We start from the raw sequence: 18,287 nt of genomic DNA, 5'->3' as shown, positions 1-18,287 counted from the left end.
ACTCTCCCTCTCTTCTCACCTATGCGGTGTGAAGGTCTCCTACTGTATGCGGGTGAGTCGCAGTGCTGTAACTCACACACTCAAGAATGAAGCAGGTGTTGCTTTTTGGGCTAAAAGTCCAGAAAAGCCACCAGTGATGTTTACCTTTTACCTTGCTATAAGGCATTGCATTGTAGAGTACAGCTGGTAGCAGTGAGAGAGAAGCCTATGGAGAATGACCTATGTCCTCCTTCAGGCATGATGGTTGTATTGGCAGCCCCCGCTCGTCAATCCATTACAGTCATTGGCCTAATGGTGTCAAGATAGTATGATGCCGATGCATGGAAAGATGGCCGTTATTACAATCCATTTCATCACTCTGCTTCAACTTATACCAACAGGATTGCAATGCTGCTTCCAAAGACACACATTATTATTGTAAAATTAATGAAATACAATGTCTTATTCACCTATACAATGAATGAGCCTCATAATGGACATTGTGCAGTATTGTATGTGGCTATAGGCATTTGTCTTCCTAGTTCTGACGCTAGTACAGAGCACAGTACCACCAGCAAGATGGGGTGCTTCAATGGGTGACACACATACTCTGATAACAACTTCCATACCAACTTTATGGAAGTTATACAGAGTGAACAGAACAACAAAGCAACACTTGTGCCGCATTTAAGCTCTATCCTCTTCCCTTTCAGAGCCATAGATGTTAGGGATATGCTTATGTTTAGGAGGCATGGTTTTAGACTGCCCTGGCTTTGACCTTGATGATGATTATGGCCGCGGTGCTAGTTGGGAAGAGTTTAGCAGAGCATGTGTCGTTGGCATGCAGCCCGTGTAAAGGCAGAGCTAGACCAGACCAGAAAGAGCAATGCCCCAGAGCAGCAGATACTAGAACCTGGCTTTGACTGTCCCAAGCTTGGCCCTAAACCTGCTAGCATGCAGCTTTTTTGACTGAGTGACCTCAGCTCTCACCCTGGTGCCTCTGCTTCTGACTGGCTCTAGGAGGGGAGGTGTGTGAACAAAAGTATTTGTACCTCTACTTTTCCACCAGGTATGATCATCTATAACGGACAGAAGAGGACCATGGGAGCAGACTTCATCTCTTTGGGGCTGGTGGGAGGCAGGCCTGAGTTCAGGTGAGCACCTGGCTGTGTCATTCTGGAGCATTAGGGGTTGCTATGCATGCTATATGAGCTCAATTTGTAAGAATAAACAAGCTATTGATGAATGGTAACTTAAACTGACATTAGAGTCTGTCAATATTGATGCTGATCACGGTCATGATGACAGTGACAATGATAATAACAAGAACGATAGCAATAACGCTAACCTGAACTATTTTCTCCCGGCAGGTTTGACGTGGGTTCTGGCATGGCCACCATCCGCTACCCCACACCCATCAAACTAGGAGAGTTCCATACCATAGAACTCCACCGCAACCAGACACAGGGCTCCATCATAGTGGACAGAGAGGCTCCAGTCAACGGAAGCTCACAGGTACTTTTACATGATCATTTTTTTGATCCAGAGACTTTTGAACAATATTATTCAGACAAAGATATCCAACAGAAGCTCCCAGGTAGTTTTTCATAGTCAGTTATAGACTGTTGAATTTATACAAAGTACATATGCTGGAGATTAATCCATGAACACTGTGTCCTGTCTCGTATTACAGGGCAAGTTCCAGGGGCTGGATCTGAATGAGGAGTTGTATGTGGGTGGTTACCCTAACTACACCCTCCTGGCCAAGACCGCTAGCCTCAAGACTGGCTTCATTGGTTAGAGATCATTGTTTTGTTTTGTAGCTAGTTATGCTTAACAACAGTACTACACACTTTGATGACACTGTATGGAGTGATATTAGTGCCAACTGGAAGTGAAATTCAATCATTTTGAATTGTTATAGAGCTGTTGTTCATTGTTTTGGAATGCTCTCATTGGTTCATTGTTTAAGGTTCTTGTTCTTGTTCTGTCCAGGCTGCATCCGTAAGCTGGTCATCCAAGGTGATGAGGTCATCTTCAAGGATCTGGACCGCAGCTCTACGGGCGTGTCCAACTGTCCTGTCTGCACTGACCGTCCCTGTCAGGTCAGCTGACCACCATTACCTCAGACCCCACTTGTTAAATACAATTCATTCATTGTGATGTTTTGTTTCAGAATGGAGGGATATGCCAGGACTCTGATGCCAGTCTGTACAAGTGTAGCTGTCCCAGAGGATTCACAGGGAGTAACTGCCAGCACCACTCCTCCCTGCACTGCCACCCAGAGGCTTGTGGACCAGACGCCACCTGCATCAACCGTCAGAACACCCTGGGCTACGACTGCCGATGCCACTTGGGGAAGTCTGGAAACAAGTGCATGGATGGTAAGGGAAACAGGTTATTTTCCTTTGCAATGTCCCCTCCTCGAGTGGGCAAGCCTCCGCCCCCCCCCGAAGATGGTAGAACAGCGGCTTGCCCCACACGGGCCTCTGATGGCAATACGACAGCGGACCTCCTTTCCCTTGTTTGCTGTATCGAATAATCATTGAGGCATGATCCCACTTTCTTTCTAGACATCATATTTGAACATCTTGTTGATGTTTGTTTCCTCTAGGTGAATTGGTGACTACTCCCCTGTTTGACGGTATGGACTCGTACATTGCATACCCTCCTCTGACCAACATCCACAACGACCTGCACATCGAGATGGAGTTCAAACCCATGGCTCTGGTCGGTCTGATGTTCTTCAGTGTGGGCAAGAAGATGAAGACGGAGGATTTTGTTTCCCTAGAGATTGTGGATGGACACGTGCAGTTCCGCTATGAACTGGGGACTGGTGAGAGCGTAGAGATTCAATATAAAACTGTATACTGCATAGTACACAATAAGGAGTTTTATTATTAATTATATTTATTGATGTGGGTGAGAGGCCCTGATATATTACTGTTATACTATGATAGCTACTCAATCTGCTGTATCCTCTACAACTGTTACCTTTTCGTTTTCGAGCTCAAAGCTGTTTATTGTTGTGCCCTAGATTTTGGCAATGAGGCACTTTATCTACTTCCCCAGAGTCAGATGAACTCATGGATAGCATGTTTATGTCTCTGCTTGCAGTTTGAATGAAGTTGCTAGCACAATTGCTAATTAGCCTTAGTTAGCTAATTAGCTAATTAGCTAATTAACTGGTAGTCATTGCCCAGTCATTGCGCTATGGTATCTGCTAGCATGCTAGGAGATACCATAGACTTCCAGTCATTGCGTAAATGCTAGTTAGTGTTTGCTCGCGAAACTACCTCTAACTTACTTCATACTTGACACAGAGACATAAAATGGTATCCAAGAGTTAATCATTGCCAAAATCCTGAAGAATTCCTTTAACTAATAGATTGAGTCACCTGTAACTGTTGACCTATATAATCATTGTCTCTAGATTGTCTCATTGTCTCTAATCATTGTCTCTAGATATCTCCGCTGTTTCATTGGCCTCGTTTTCACACGTAGCTCCTCTCAGGCATCAACAAAACAGTGGAAAAGGAAACTAGCAAGGCATTAGCAAGCACTGCCGTGCTCAGACAGTGTGATAGTGGAAATCATGCTACTGTCTTTGTTTCCAGGCCAAGCTGTCCTGCGCAGTCCTGAGCCGGTCACCCTGGGCCAGTGGCACCGCTTGGAAGCCGGGCGCCTCGACAAGGACGGCTCTCTGAAGATTGACGGTGGCCGTGAGGTCAGGAGGTCGTCGCCAGGCAAGGCCCAGGGCCTGAATATCCACACCCCCATGTACCTAGGAGGAGTCCCCAACATTGATATCATACCCAAGGCCCTTAACAACAGTGTTCTGTACAAGGGATGCATAGGAGAGGTGAGCTCAACACACACACAGCATGAGCCATGATGGCCTTTATTATAATTCATAAGCACTTATGTCATGTTTATAACCACCATATTACTACAACAGCGTCACATATCCACACAGTCACAGAACATCAATAGTAAAAAATAAAAAATAAAAAAACATGAAATTGTCTTCTTTTCTCTGATCGTTTGACTTGAATAATTGGACTTGATTGGACCTCTAACCCTCTGTGTTGTCCGTTGTCCAGGTGTCCATCAACGGTAAGAAGGTGGACCTGTCCTACAGCTTCACAAACAGCATGGCCATCATCCAGTGTAAGGACAACAGTCCCTGTGACCGCAACCCCTGTCTAAACGGGGCCAGCTGCATGCCGAGCGCCGAGTATGAGTACCAGTGTCTATGCAAGGACGGCTTCGAGGGTGAGTCCATTGTATAGTTAAATGAAGTACTATCTATGGGTTTTCAGTTTGGTTAGAGCTATGTGCCGTAGATTGATTTAATAATTGGCATTCAATAACCCTTTTCTGAAAATAATCTTTCCCGAACGAGATAACTGTCGTGTGTATCTCTCCCCCTAATGCCACTTTGACCCCTCTAATTTCTGACCCCTGTCTCTGTGCCCTCTCCAGGTGAGCGATGTGAGGTGTTGAAGGATACCTGCCAGAGCAGTGACCAGTGCCAGAACGGAGGCAGCTGTGTCAACAGCCAGTGTGTGTGTCCTGTAGGCTTCAATGGCCCCGTCTGTGGAGAGAGTGAGTACTGCTCTAGTCCCCTCCTATACACTACACACACACACACACACACACAACCATTCCACTATCTATTCTAGTCCCCTCCTATACACTACACACACACACACACACAACCATTCCACTATCTATTCTAGTCCCCTCCTATACACTACACACACACACACACACACATAACCATTCCACTATCTATTCTAGTCCCTCCTATACACTACACACACACCATTCCTAATATTCTAGTCCCCTCCTATACACTACACACAACAACCATTCCACTATATATTCTAGTCCCCTCCTATTACACTACACACACACAACCATTCCACTATATATTCTAGTCCCTCCTATACTACACACACACACAACCATTCCACTATACTATTCTTGTGCCTCCTATACAACAAAACAACACCAACCATTCCACTCATCTATTCCTAGTCTCTCTATACACTACACACACACACACACACACACACACACAACCATTCCACTATATATTCTTGTGCCATCCTATACACAACACATACACAACCATTCCACTATTCTAGTCCCATTAGATGTGACTTTATTATCATAGACAGTGAGGGAGACTAGCAGATCAAATGGAACAATTATGGATAGAGTATCTGGATAAGAAATCATTGTAACCTAATTACCTAATTATAACACTTCGACTGTGTTCACATATAGTATTTTTGTTTTCTCTCAATTAGTCCAACAATTGCACTGTTGCCATAAATGCTGATGTATGGTATAATTGTGATTGCTGATTTAGTTTGTAGCGCTGTTTCTTCATTAGGAGATACAGACATCTCTGAGCATACCATCAAATCGCTTCACAGTAGCACTGTGTATATGTTAGCTTAGAATACACCCCTATAATCTTGACAGAGATATTAGTTACCAGTAGACATAACAATCTCTCTCCCATGGACCATTGCATTAGCTAGGCCTCAACCAGACCCCTCGTCTAAGGAATGGGCCCATATGAAGATGATTCTCAACACTAACCTCCACAACGTAACATTCAAAAACTATTCTACTCTATAGGATCCAGCAGTGGTCTGTAGTGTTGGGTGTCAAAACCACATGATCTGGTGTGTCTTATCCCTGCCCTCTAATGGCTATATTCCACACACACAGGCCAGGTCTCCAGCTTCGCCGATGCCCTGTGGAATTTGGAGGGTAGCGGGGGGAATGGTACAGTATCCCTCCCTTCAGTTCTGCCTGACACAACCGTGACTAACCGTCAGGGGCCCATCTGATCGACCTAAGGGCCCCCGAGAGCCCCCGCATGGCCCCCGCCGCCAGCCTAACACACACTCAGCAAATCAGAGAAACTTACACAACACTGTACTACCAAAACAACGCTACACATTCATATTCTGTACTGAACTGGTGGCTGGGGTTCCTATCCCGTGAAATGTTGGGAGGGGGGAATTGTATGTTGTTAAAGGCAAAGGGTACGGTAGTATGCAGATGGATATTGCGTCTTCTTGCGGTTGTGTATTATTGAGTTTTGGCCCTTTGACACTTGTTCTCTCTCTTGTTTGAGATAATGTGTATGTTTTAGAGATGCAAGACATTTAGAATTCCCCCTTTGTCCTCTCCTAAACAAGCATCCAGTCGAGTCTGTGACATAACCAACTACTTACTGCAACATCTTCCAAACTGCCGTCTTCCAAACTGCCTGTCCAAACTGCCATCTTCCAAACTGCCTGTCCAAACTGCCATCTTCCAAAGTGCCGTCTTCTAAACTGCCTGTAAAAATCAACAACAGAACAACTGTTTTTTTTCTCCACTTCTGCTCTCGTTCGTTGGAAACTGAGAATGTGAAATGCATTATTTTCTACCCATTGGTACAAGGATGTTCGTTGTCAGTTACTAACCACTAAAAATATTTTTATGAAAGTATTATGATGTGAGAGCCGTTTGGGTGAGTTGAAACTCCCTTGAAGATGATAACTATGCATGGAGCACTCGATCGCCTGGGTCCACACTGCACTGAGATCCCTGTCTCGCTTGACTCTACAGACCTAGTGTGTGTGATGAATGACATGTACTATGGAGAATGTCGTCTGACTGTGGTGTTTTGTACAGTTTGTCTGTCAATACAGAATTTTCAATCTGCAACATTAGTATGAAATACTGTGTTGGGGAATGTGTCAAAAGTAGAGTTATTTAAAAAATATAAATACAAAAATTGTTAAGAACATTTATTTGTCTTTTTCCCTCTTTCTTAACTATTGTGTACTAACTACTGTTCATTTCTAACTGAGCCAGTTGGACGGAGGTTCTATTCACCCTGCTGCCACCGGAGGGAGCGCTAACACTAGGGCTCAATATAGCAACATACAGGAAACTGAGGTGTTGTGTTTTCTACTCTGTTTTTATAGATGCCCCCATTGAGTATGCAGTTAAATTTTATGACAACGGTTACCTTTCTCTTCCCAAGACTATCTTCCCCAGAAGGTGAGCCAGAGTTTCCCAAGTGGAGAAGGAAGTAACTTTCTTTAAGCTGTATCAGTTTCCTTCTCTACAATTGTCACTATTGTATTGAGACATTGACATGGTCTGGGTAGTTTTAAAACCATGTCTGGGTCTCCCCCCTCTCTCTTTCTCTCTCTCCCTCTCCCCCTCTTACTCTCCCTTTCTACATGTGTACAGTGCATTTGGAAAGCATTCAAACCCCTTGACTTTTTCCACATTTTGTTATGTTACAGCCTTATTGTAAAATTGATGAAATAGTTTTATTCCTCATCAATCTACACACAATACCCCATAATGACAAAGCAAAAACAGGTTTAAAGACATTTTTGCTAATGTATTAAAAATTCAACGCTGAAACATCACATTTACATAAGTATTCAGACACTTTACTCAGTACTTTGTTGAAGCACCTTGGGCAGCGATTACAGCCTCGAGTCTTCTTGGGTATGGCGCTACAAGCTTGGCACACCTGTATTTGGAAAGTTTTTCCCATTAATCTCTGCAGATCCTCTAAAGCTCTGTCAGGTTGGATGTGGAACGTCGCTGCACAGCTATTTTCAAGTCTCTCCAGAGATGTTTCATCAGGTTCAAGTCCGGGCTCTGGCTGGGCCACTCAAGGACATTCCCAAAACCACTCCTGTGTTGTCTTGGCTGTGTGCTTAGGGTCATTGTCCTGTTGGAAGGTGAACATTCGCCCCAGTCTGAGGTCCTGAGCACGCTGTAGCAGGTTTTCATCAAGGATCTCTCTATACTTTGCTCCATTCATCTTTCCCTCAATTCTGACTAGTCTCCCAGTCCCTGCCGCTGAAAAACATCACCACAGCATGATGCTACCATCACCATGCTTCACCGTAGGGATGGTGTCAGGTTTCCTCCTGACGTGACGTTTGGCATTCAGGCCAAAGAGTTCAATCTTGTTTCTCATTGTCTGAGAGTCCTTTAGGTGCCTTTTGGCAAACTCCAAGCGGGCTGTCATGTGTCTTCTGTCATGTGGGCTTCCGTCTGGCCACTTTACCATAAAGGCCTGATTGGTGTAGTGCTGCAAAGATGGTTGTCCTTCTGGAAGGTTCTCCCTTCTCCACAGAGGAACTCTGGAGCTCTGTCAGAGTGACCATCGGGTTCTTGGTCACCTCCCTGACCAAGGCCCTTCTCTCCCGATTGCTCAGTTTGTCCGGGTACCAGCTCTAGGAAGAGTCTTGGTGGTTCCAAACTTCTTCCATTTAAGAATGATAGAAGCCACTGTGTTCTTGGGGACCTTCAATGCTGCAGAAATGTTTTGGTACCCTTCCCCAGATTGTGCCTCGACACAATCCTGTCCCGGAGCTCTACGGACAATTCTTTGTCCTCATGGCTTGGTCTTTGCTCTGACATACACTGTCAACTGTGGGACCTTATATAGACAGGTGTGTGCCTTTCCAAATCATGTCCAATCAATTGAATTTACCACAGGTGGACTCCAATCAAGTTGTAGGAACATCTCAAGGATGATCCATGTAAACAGGATGCACCTGAGTTCAATTTCAAGTCTCATAGTAAAGGGTCTAAATTCTTATGTAAATATGGTATTTCTGTTCTTTATTTTGAATACATTTGGAAACATTTCTAAAAACCTGTTTTCCTCTTGTCATTATGGGTATTGTGTGTAGATTATGAGATTTTATTTATTTAATCCATTTTAGAATAAGGCTGTAATGTAACATGTGTGTGTGTTATAATGGCTGTAGTGTGTGTTATAATGGCTGTATGTGTGTTAATGTCTGTGTGTGTGTGTTATAAGTCTTGTGTGTGTGTATAATGTCTGTATGTGTGTGTTATAATGTCTCTATGTGTGTGTTATAATGTCTGTGTGTGTTATAATGTCTGTATGTGTGTTATAATGTCTGTGTGTGTGTTTAATGTCGTATGTGTGTTATAATGTCTGTGTGTGTTTATAATGTCTGTGTGTGTGTTATAATGTCTGTGTGTGTGTTATAATGTCTGTATGTGTGTTTATAATGTCTTGTGTGTGTGTTATATGTCTGTGTGTGTGTTATAATGTATGTATGTGTGTTTATAATGTCTTCTGTGTGTGTGTTATAATGTCTGTTGTGTGTGTATAATGTCTGTGTGTGTGTTATAATGTCTGTATGTGTGTTATAATGTCTGTGTGTGTGTTATAATGTCTGTATGTTGTTATAATGTCGTGTGTGTGTTATAATGTCTGTGTGTGTTACAATGTCTGTATGTGTGTTAAATATGTATGTGTGTTATAATGTGTGTGTGTTACAATGTCTATGTGGGTGTTATAATATCTGTATGTGTGTTATAATATCTGTGTGTGTGTTATAATGTCTCTGTGTTGTGTGTTATAATGTCTGTATGTTGTATAATGCTGGTTGGTGTTATATGTCTGTTGTGTTACAATGTCTATGTGGGTGTTATAATATCTGTATGTGTGTTATAATGTCTGTGTGTGTGTTATAATGTCTGTGTGTGTGTTATAATGTCTGTGTGTGTGTTATAATGTCTGTAGTGTGTATAATGTCTGTGTGTGTGTTATAATGTCTTGTGGTGTTACAATGTCTATGTGGGTGTTATAATATCTGTATGTGTGTTATAATATCTGTATGTGTGTTATATGTCTGTGTGTGTGTTATAATGTTTGTGTGTGTGTTATAATGTCTGTATGTGTGTTATAATGTCTGTGTGTGTTACAATGTCTATGTGGGTGTTATAATATCTGTAGTGTGTGTATAATATCTGTATTTGTGTTATAATGTCTGTATGTGTGTTATAATGTTTGTGTGTGTGTTATAATGTCTGTGTGTGTTACAATGTCTATGTGGGTGTTATAATATCTGTATGTGTGTTATAATGTCTGTGTGTGTGTTATAATGTCTGTGTGTGTGTTATATGTCTGTGTGTGTGTTATAATGTCTGTATGTGTGTTATAATGTCTGTGGTGTGTGTTATAATGTCTGTGTGTTAACAATGTCTATGTGTGTGTATAATGTCTGTGTGTGTGTTACAATGTCTGTGTGTGTGTTATAATGTCTGTGTGTGTGTATAATGTCTGTGTGGTGTTTAATAATGTCTTGTGTGGTGTTATAAATGTCTGTATGTGTGTGTTATAATGTCTGTGTGTGTGTTATAATGTCTGTGTGTGTGTTACAATGTCTGTGTGTGTGTTATAATGTCTGTGTGTGTTACAATGTCTATGTGGGTGTTATAATATCTGTATGTGTGTTATAATATCTATGTGGGTGTTATAATATCTGTATGTGTGTCTGTGTGTGTATGTGTGTGTTGCAGTGGCCCTGACACTCCAGAGACCATTGAGCTGGAAATCAAGGTCAACACCAACTCCAAAGAGGGCCTGATCCTGTGGCAGGGAGTGGTATGTCCTAACCTGGCCACCGTACTCATGCACCCCCGGGGCAATACTCAGCACTATTTATCATCCTTACTATCTAATCACATATTTACCAATAACCTAGCATACATCACTTTGATTCAGCACTTCCGTTTACACTCACTGTCATTAATAATAAGACTAAAAGTGGTTCACTGGCATTCAACCGCTCTTTTCCTTTTGGTTGTTTCTAATGTTTTCAACTGGCTCTCACAGCTCACTTCTTTCTCATTGCATTGAGATTGATGTAACTTCCAGACTGGCTGTCGGTTTGTTGGCTCTGGGCGAGCCACGTCACAGTTCCAGGTCCAGGCATGGTTTGGCATGCTTTTGACAGCACTGTTTTGATTGACTGCACTGCATCTTGCCTGGTTGTTGCTTTGCCTCTCTAACCCAAGCCCCTTCCCATCTTCCCCAGGAGTCAGTTAATGGCGCTAGCCATTTTCGCAAGATGCATGCTAGTAAAAAGGTATCCACCTCACCAAAACACCTGGTAAATATGGTATATTTCAGGATATGTACTTCATGTATAGATGTATTGTAAGATGATTTGATAGTCTTACACTATATCTACACCATAACTATGGAATACATGTTTTGAACTTGAATCTATATGTGTTGTTTTCTCCGGCTGGAGCAGCCTACTACCTTTAATTAACAAATCAATTAAATCAATCAATCCTTAACAATAATATGTATGTTGTATAATATGCACGATGGCTGTGACAGCTTCAATGCTCATTGTTATGTTGCATGTAACATTTGTTCTGTACTACCAAAAGGAGCTTGATTCAGGTTTGTGATCAAAGTTTGAATAGGTCTAAAAAATATATTTGTGTGTATCTTATACAATACAGGGAACTCCACAAGTCTTAATACAAAACCTGTGCGCTCAGTATATGAAAAAATCCATTATGGTTTTATTATATGATCCAGATATACAGTATGTTAGATATACTGTACAGTATATCGGTCCGATTTGGACCCAGAATGGGGTCCGTGGTTCTCAACTACTCGGTTGGGCTTCGACCCCCGGTATCATATAAACACACATAAGACATGGATTCTCTGCCCCATGCAAAATGTGAAGAATTGTGGGAAATTAGGTTTAAAATTGCAACATTTTCTCTCCTCCAACAAGAACAGTGTGAGCAGTTTGTGGTTGCGAGGTGGGGGTTTGTTACTACGCCAAAGAATTACAATATTCATCCGGACCTTTGCCACCTAGGAAATGTGTCTGACCAGACCTTCTCAAGTAGTATTTGAGTATACCTACTGTATATGCTATTTTACTGTCTGTCATTATACTGTCATAACTTTCCTATAATTTGTAATCTAAATAACTTTATTTCCAGGAACTTGGAGATCAAGGCAAGGGCAAGGACTTTATCAGTCTTGGTCTGCAAAACGGACACTTAGTCTTCAGGTAAGAAAGCATCACTGACATCACTGTTTTCTTCTTGATTATGGTGGTATCCTAAGGAATATGCCCATGCTGTTCGTATATGTGATTGGTAAAGTAAGTATTGTTTGCACCAGTCCTAAATAAGCACATACGGTGGTGTCGAAAATGATTGACACCCATCATAAAGATGAGCAAGAATGACTGTATAAAATAAAGAATTAAAATACTGAGCTATATTGTATACTCATCTTTATCAAGGGTGTCAGTAATTTCAGGCCCCACTGTAGGTCTTTATTCTCCTCTATGTAGTCCCAGTAGTCATGCTGCTGTTGCATGTTCCCTGTCTGTCCACAGCTACCAGCTGGGCAGTGGTGAGTCTCAGATCCAGTCCAGAGAGCCCATCAACGATGGCAGATGGCACAAGGTCACTGCTGTGAGGTAACATACAGTACATGAACTTCCACTCTCATGCTCCGTTACAACTTGTATTATTCACCTCTTATTCCACATACAGTGGAAGATCTACTTTTAATAGAATAGAAAATGTTTATATTTTTTGTAGTGATTTATTTTCTCAACGAATGTTCTCTGTGCTTTGTGATGAAGTGTACTGATTATACGAGTAAGGAACGTTTTCTTCTGTGTGTGTGATCAGAACTGGTAAACAGGGATATATTCAGATAGACGGAGGACCCATTCGACAAGGACAATCACAAGGCAAAAGCATCATGGTGAACACCAAAGGCAACGTATACCTGGGTACGTGTCCTCCTTCCCGTTAGAGACATGTTGGGAAAATGTCAAGTATTCATTTTCAAGGTCTCCAAAAAGTTTGAAAGTACAGTGTCCCAAATCTATAGGCAAATGACTGATTGACAGAGGTGATATTGTGTCTTCTCTAAGGACATGCACTGATGTTGTGTGTGTGCGTGCGTGTACTCATGTGTCTTTGTGTGTTACAGGTGGCGCCCCGGACATATCTGCGATGACGGGAGGGAAGTTCTCCTCGGGGCTCGAAGGCTGTGTGAGGAACCTGTCTCTGATGAACGCCCGGCCGGGAGATCAGCCAGCCAGACCCATCGAGCTGCAGGCCACCGCAGAGAATGGCATCAACGTGGGCCGTTGCTCCTCATAGACCTACAGCACCTCCCCCCCACAAACACACACACACACACAGTCACACACACACACACACACACACACCTGTCTCTTATACACATCTAGATGTGTATAAGAGACAGCACACACACACACACACACACACACACACACACACACACACACACACAGAGAGACTATGGAGACAAGATACACACACACATTCACAGTTACACACAAACACACAGAGACTTACATACATGCATACACACAGTCAGTTTGATACAAACGTGGTGCTTTGCTCCTACCAAAAACAAAGATACACAACACAAAATGATATTTTGCTCTATGTGCATTAAACCAAAAAAGAGAGAAAAAATGAAATGATATTAACAAGTCTTCACTTCCTCAGTGTTGTATTGTCAATGAAGGTCAAGGACTATTAACACAGATCCAGTACAGTTTACATACTCCCGGCAGTAGCTTTATGCCATGACAACAAGAGAGTAAAACGCTATAGGCCTTCTACGATGGGTCAGATCCTATGGAGTTGGAGATGTTTTTACAGCACTGAATTTTTATTTATATACATATAAATATATATTATATATTTGTGGGGGAAACATGCAAACTAACCATAACTGCTCTTCTTTGTCCTAGAGTTGATTCTGGGTTCTAATACTGTGTGTCCAGGGCTTTTTTTAAGGGCCTAGTTGTGTTAATACTTGAAGACATTTAGGCCTTCTACTTTCTTCATCACTTCTGTAGGGGAACCTGAGGGGCGAGCATGCTCACAGCCTTGTCACACTATTAGTAGAGGGGTCACAGAGGTCACGTCACAAAGCAGTATCAAGACACATCTCAGGGGAAGACAGGATTTTAAAAACAAACAGAACGCTATTAGATGTAATGGTGCCGTTCAATTCTGCCAAATCATTTCTGATCTGATTCTAAAATCCCTTGCCTTCCCACACCTAGCATGGTTGCCTCTTTTGTGTCTAAATTGTTTTTTTAAAACTTGGTGCTATTAAGTCAGACATGAAAATACAGCGCACTAACACTCATGTGTCTGTCTCCTTATATTAATGTAGTACATGTGTTGTTACATTTACTTAATTTCTACATTTGAAATAATATTAGTGTAAAACACATGCTACACTTGCCTACTTTCCTCCACCTCTCCTGAGGTTGGGGAGGTTGTGTTGTTCTCCAGATTAAATCTGAGCTTTATTTTAGTATTTTTACTGTGGCTCAGTCTCCTCATGAGTCCTATCTGATTGAGTAGATCTCAAAAGACGTCAAGGTGGTGTTTTAAAGAATGAATGTAGATTATATTTGGAAGTTTTTTTTATTATGAGCGGTTCTGAGAATTCTAAGACATTTTGTAATTTTGCTTCTGCAGTCACAATCATGTGCTTACTATTTGCAAGTCAGGTAAAATATCAGTTTAGTCTGGGTATGTGGGGGTCCCAGGACCGACTTTGGGAAACCCTGATTTAGTAGACGCTCTTATCCAGAGCAATTTACAGTAGTGCACTGTACATTTCTCATACTGGTCCCCAGTGGGAATCGAACCCACAACCCTGGCGTTGCAAGCACCATGCTTTTCCAACTGAGCCACACGGGACCATATTTTCATCCCTATATGACGTTGTGTGTGTACTGTATGTGATTGTACTGAATGCGTGTGAACTGTGTACTGTTACTCAATGTGTGTGTACTTTATGTCCACGTCTCGCCATCTAAATCCTCAGGAGGGTTAACGCAGAACTGCGTCAAGATGTTCCTCAGTAATTTTCAGGTTCAGTAGCAACTAGCCTCAGTAGGTCTCATAGAACTAACAGGTCTGATATGGAACTCTAGCAGCTGCATCATTTTGTTAGCTGTTGTACCTAACGCACTATGCAAGCAGACTCATACCAAAATATTTTGACATGGATATGGCTTCCATAACTTGGGGTAGACAGATTGGATGAGACGAACAGTAGACATACAGCAGACAGAGTAGATGACTTCAGCAGTGGGAGAATACAGATGAAACCTGCCTGGTGGGAAGCGTGCTAGCTGTGACCTATGGAGCTCCAATGAGCATGCTCGCCCACACTGGTTGATCACATGACAAATATGGCATCATAGTTTCACAAACTTTTCACATTTTGTAAGTTTAAGATTATGTTGATTAATATTCTAAAAATGAGCACTATCATTTCACTTAAAGTTGCTTCATTTTTATTTATTTTTGTTTCTTTATTTTATTCATTTCTGTTGTTTATTTCAGGCTTGATTCTGCTGTTGTAGAGCAATCAGAAAAGCTTGCCATAATTTTTTTTCTTGCGTTATTGTGTATTCCCTCCCCACATCCCCGTTCCCTTCATGTTGGATTTTTAATACCGTTCTTCTAAGTGTCTTCCCCGACTGGAGTTCCCACCCTGACATATACAGTCTCAGTTGAGTGTCTGTGGAACAACTGTGATAACTGACAGTAACATCAGCCCGAGAAGGGGTTGTCAACTGCTTTGTGCCAGACCCAAATAGATCTGTGTATCTATAGATCTATATATACAGTATGGCTCTGGTTTGAATTGATAAAATGGAGGATTTTAGGCTCTGTATGTCACATTGAGTAGAGTTACCATTACTCATTGGGAAAGGTTACAATGTGATTATTGTGTAATTGACAGGAGTAAACACTGCATAAACACAGATGAGAAAAACATCATACAATCACAAATCAAGTACATTGAATGCCCTATTTGTGTGGTCTTAAATCATAAGATATAATTTGGTATGGTTGATGTACTGAGTATGTATAAAGTAAATATGGGCACTCATCATTGATGAAGATATTATTTCACCTTTTTTGACATTTTTTATATTGTCTCTGTTTCATTTTTTGGGATTAAGACATGTTGAAAAATACTGTCACAAATTTCTAGTGAATGGAAGTGTACTACACATAATATTATTGTCCATTGGATGATACTGCTCTTGTTCCTGACTGAACCATTTCCAGAGTTGAAAGGAATGACTCTTCCCCTCCCTCAGTGTTTCTTCATTAAAACAACATTCATGTGCTATTGAGAATCTTGTGAGTTGTGTTCTTTTCACAGTCATATTATTTTTACCCAGTTCTATTATTTTCTTGTATCATTTTTTAAATGTTCTACAGACAGTTGTCCAATTTAGTCCTCCTTTATCTACTAATTCACTTTCAGATATTGCACACTCCAGTCCCAGGATATTCAAATCAAATCAAATGTTATTTGTCACAGGTGAAATGCTTACTTACAAGCCCTTAACCAACAATGCAGTTTTAAGAAAATACCAAAAAAAAGTACGAGATAAGAATAACAAATGATTAAAGAGCAGCAGAAAATAACGATTGATACGATGATACGATTGATAAGATTGAATGATACGATTGTTACCCTTAAGCTTCATTATGTTCGCTCATCATCTTTAGTGGGCCAGCTCTTTACCCAGCACCCGAGACAGTGTGATTCTCTATTACCAGGCCTATTGACAAAGTCAAGGTTCAATGTTCCCAATGGAAGTTAGACCCAAGTCGGGTTTCTTATATGGATAGCCTCAGGACCATAGAGATCTCTTATTACTGTAAATTATGATTATCAGATTAGATGAGGCATGGCAAATGTTTATATAGTAAGTAACCATGGCAGCATTTAAAAATGCATTTATATTTCATTTTTACTGCTCTGTTCTACCAGCATTACATACACATTACATTGCAACCGGGGAAGAAGAAGCATCCCAACAAATAGGTCCCGTGAACACAGAGAAAAGTTCAGTTGTTATTGATTACTGGCCATGTAATATTGGAGACATACTACTGTATGCACATTGGCCAAACGTCAAAAGAGACGACAGAATTCTTGCAGTTACAGCAAGTCAAACTGTAGTCATTGTTGAATTCACATTCACTGCTGGGACTGCACGAGACAATCTAGCCTTGGGATACATACACTATATGTACAAAGGTATGTGGACACCCCTTCAAATGAATGGATTCGACTTTTTCAGCCACACCAGTTGCTGACAGGTGTATAAGATCGAGCACACAGCCATGTACTCTCCATAGACAAACATTGGCAGAAGAACGGCCTTACTGAAGAGCTCAGTGACTTTCAACGTGACACCATCATAAGATGCCACCTATCCAACAAGTCAGTTCATCACATTTCTGCCCTTCTAGAGCTTCCCCGGTAAACTGTAAGTGCTGTTATTGTGAAGTGGAAATGTCTAGGAAAAACAGTGGCATAGCCGTAAAGCGGTAGGCCACATAAGCTCACAGAATGGGATTGCCAAGTGCTGAAGCGCGAAACGCCTAAAAATCTGTCCTCGGTTGCAACATGTCACTACCGAGTTCCAAACTTCCTCTGGAAGCAACATCAATACAAGAACTGTTCGTCGGGAGCCTCATGAAATGGGTTTCCATGGCCAAGCATCTACACACAAGCCTAAGACCGCCATGTGCAATGCCAAGCATCAGCTGGAGTGGTGTAAAGCTCGCCYCCATCGGACTCTGGAGCAGTGGAAACACGTTCTCGAGAGTGATGAATCACGCTTCACCATCTGGCAGTCTGACGGACAAATCTGGGTTTGGCAGATGCCAGGAGAACGCTATCTGCCCCAATGCATAGAGCCAACTGTAAGGTTTGGTAGAGGAGGAATAAAGATCTGGGGCTGTATTTCATGGTTCAAGCCCCTTAGTTCCAGTGAAGGAAAATCTTAATGCTACAGTATACAATGACATTCTAGATTATTCTGTGCTTCCAACTTTGTGGCAACAGTTTGGGGAATGTCCCTTTCCTGTTTCAACATGACAATGCCCCCGTGCACAAAGCGAGGTCCATATAGAAATGGTTTGTCGAGATTGGTGTGGAAGAACTTGACTGGCCTGCACAGAGCCCTGACCTCAACCCCATTTAAAACCTTTGGGATGAATTGGAATCCCGACTGCGAGCCATGCCTAATCGCCCATCATCAGTGCCCGACCTCACTAATGTTCTTGGGGCTGAATGGAAGCAAGTCCCTGCAGCAATGTTCCGCCATCTAGTGGAAAGCCTTCCCAGAAAAGTGGAGGCTGTTATAGAAGCAAAGGGGGGACCAACTCCATATTAATGCCCATGATCTTGGAATGAGATCTTCGACTAGCAGGTGTCCACATACTTTTGGTGATGTAGTGTACTTCCAGAGACAATCACTTGGCAATGGATGGTTACATAACAATATTAAATGCAGCTTAGGCTGTTCACAAAAAGCGTGGAAAGCTGCGCTGAAATCAAGTGTTGTGTCTTT

General features: G+C 41.9%; 1 protein-coding gene across 1 annotated transcript in view; it reads left to right on the top strand.

Annotated features, from left to right (window-relative positions):
• The window catches only part of LOC111976306 (basement membrane-specific heparan sulfate proteoglycan core protein-like), a 196,821-nt gene extending 180,769 nt beyond the window's left edge, over positions 1 to 16,052 (top strand). The window contains 18 exon segments of the mRNA XM_070448017.1: positions 35 to 52; positions 1,049 to 1,133; positions 1,350 to 1,494; positions 1,673 to 1,775; positions 1,975 to 2,084; positions 2,156 to 2,363; positions 2,594 to 2,815; positions 3,597 to 3,841; positions 4,083 to 4,254; positions 4,465 to 4,587; positions 5,728 to 5,784; positions 6,981 to 7,056; positions 10,366 to 10,450; positions 10,884 to 10,958; positions 11,821 to 11,891; positions 12,225 to 12,308; positions 12,526 to 12,629; positions 12,833 to 16,052. Coding sequence (XP_070304118.1) covers positions 35 to 52; positions 1,049 to 1,133; positions 1,350 to 1,494; positions 1,673 to 1,775; positions 1,975 to 2,084; positions 2,156 to 2,363; positions 2,594 to 2,815; positions 3,597 to 3,841; positions 4,083 to 4,254; positions 4,465 to 4,587; positions 5,728 to 5,784; positions 6,981 to 7,056; positions 10,366 to 10,450; positions 10,884 to 10,958; positions 11,821 to 11,891; positions 12,225 to 12,308; positions 12,526 to 12,629; positions 12,833 to 13,005 — 2,156 coding nt within the window. The 3' untranslated portion in view covers positions 13,006 to 16,052.
• The last annotated feature ends 2,235 nt before the right edge of the window (positions 16,053 to 18,287 follow it).

Source organism: Salvelinus sp. IW2-2015, linkage group LG17 (assembly GCF_002910315.2).
Source record: "Salvelinus sp. IW2-2015 linkage group LG17, ASM291031v2, whole genome shotgun sequence".
Classification (NCBI taxonomy): domain Eukaryota; kingdom Metazoa; phylum Chordata; class Actinopteri; order Salmoniformes; family Salmonidae; genus Salvelinus; species Salvelinus sp. IW2-2015.
This window is presented reverse-complemented; position numbering and strand designations above follow the sequence as displayed.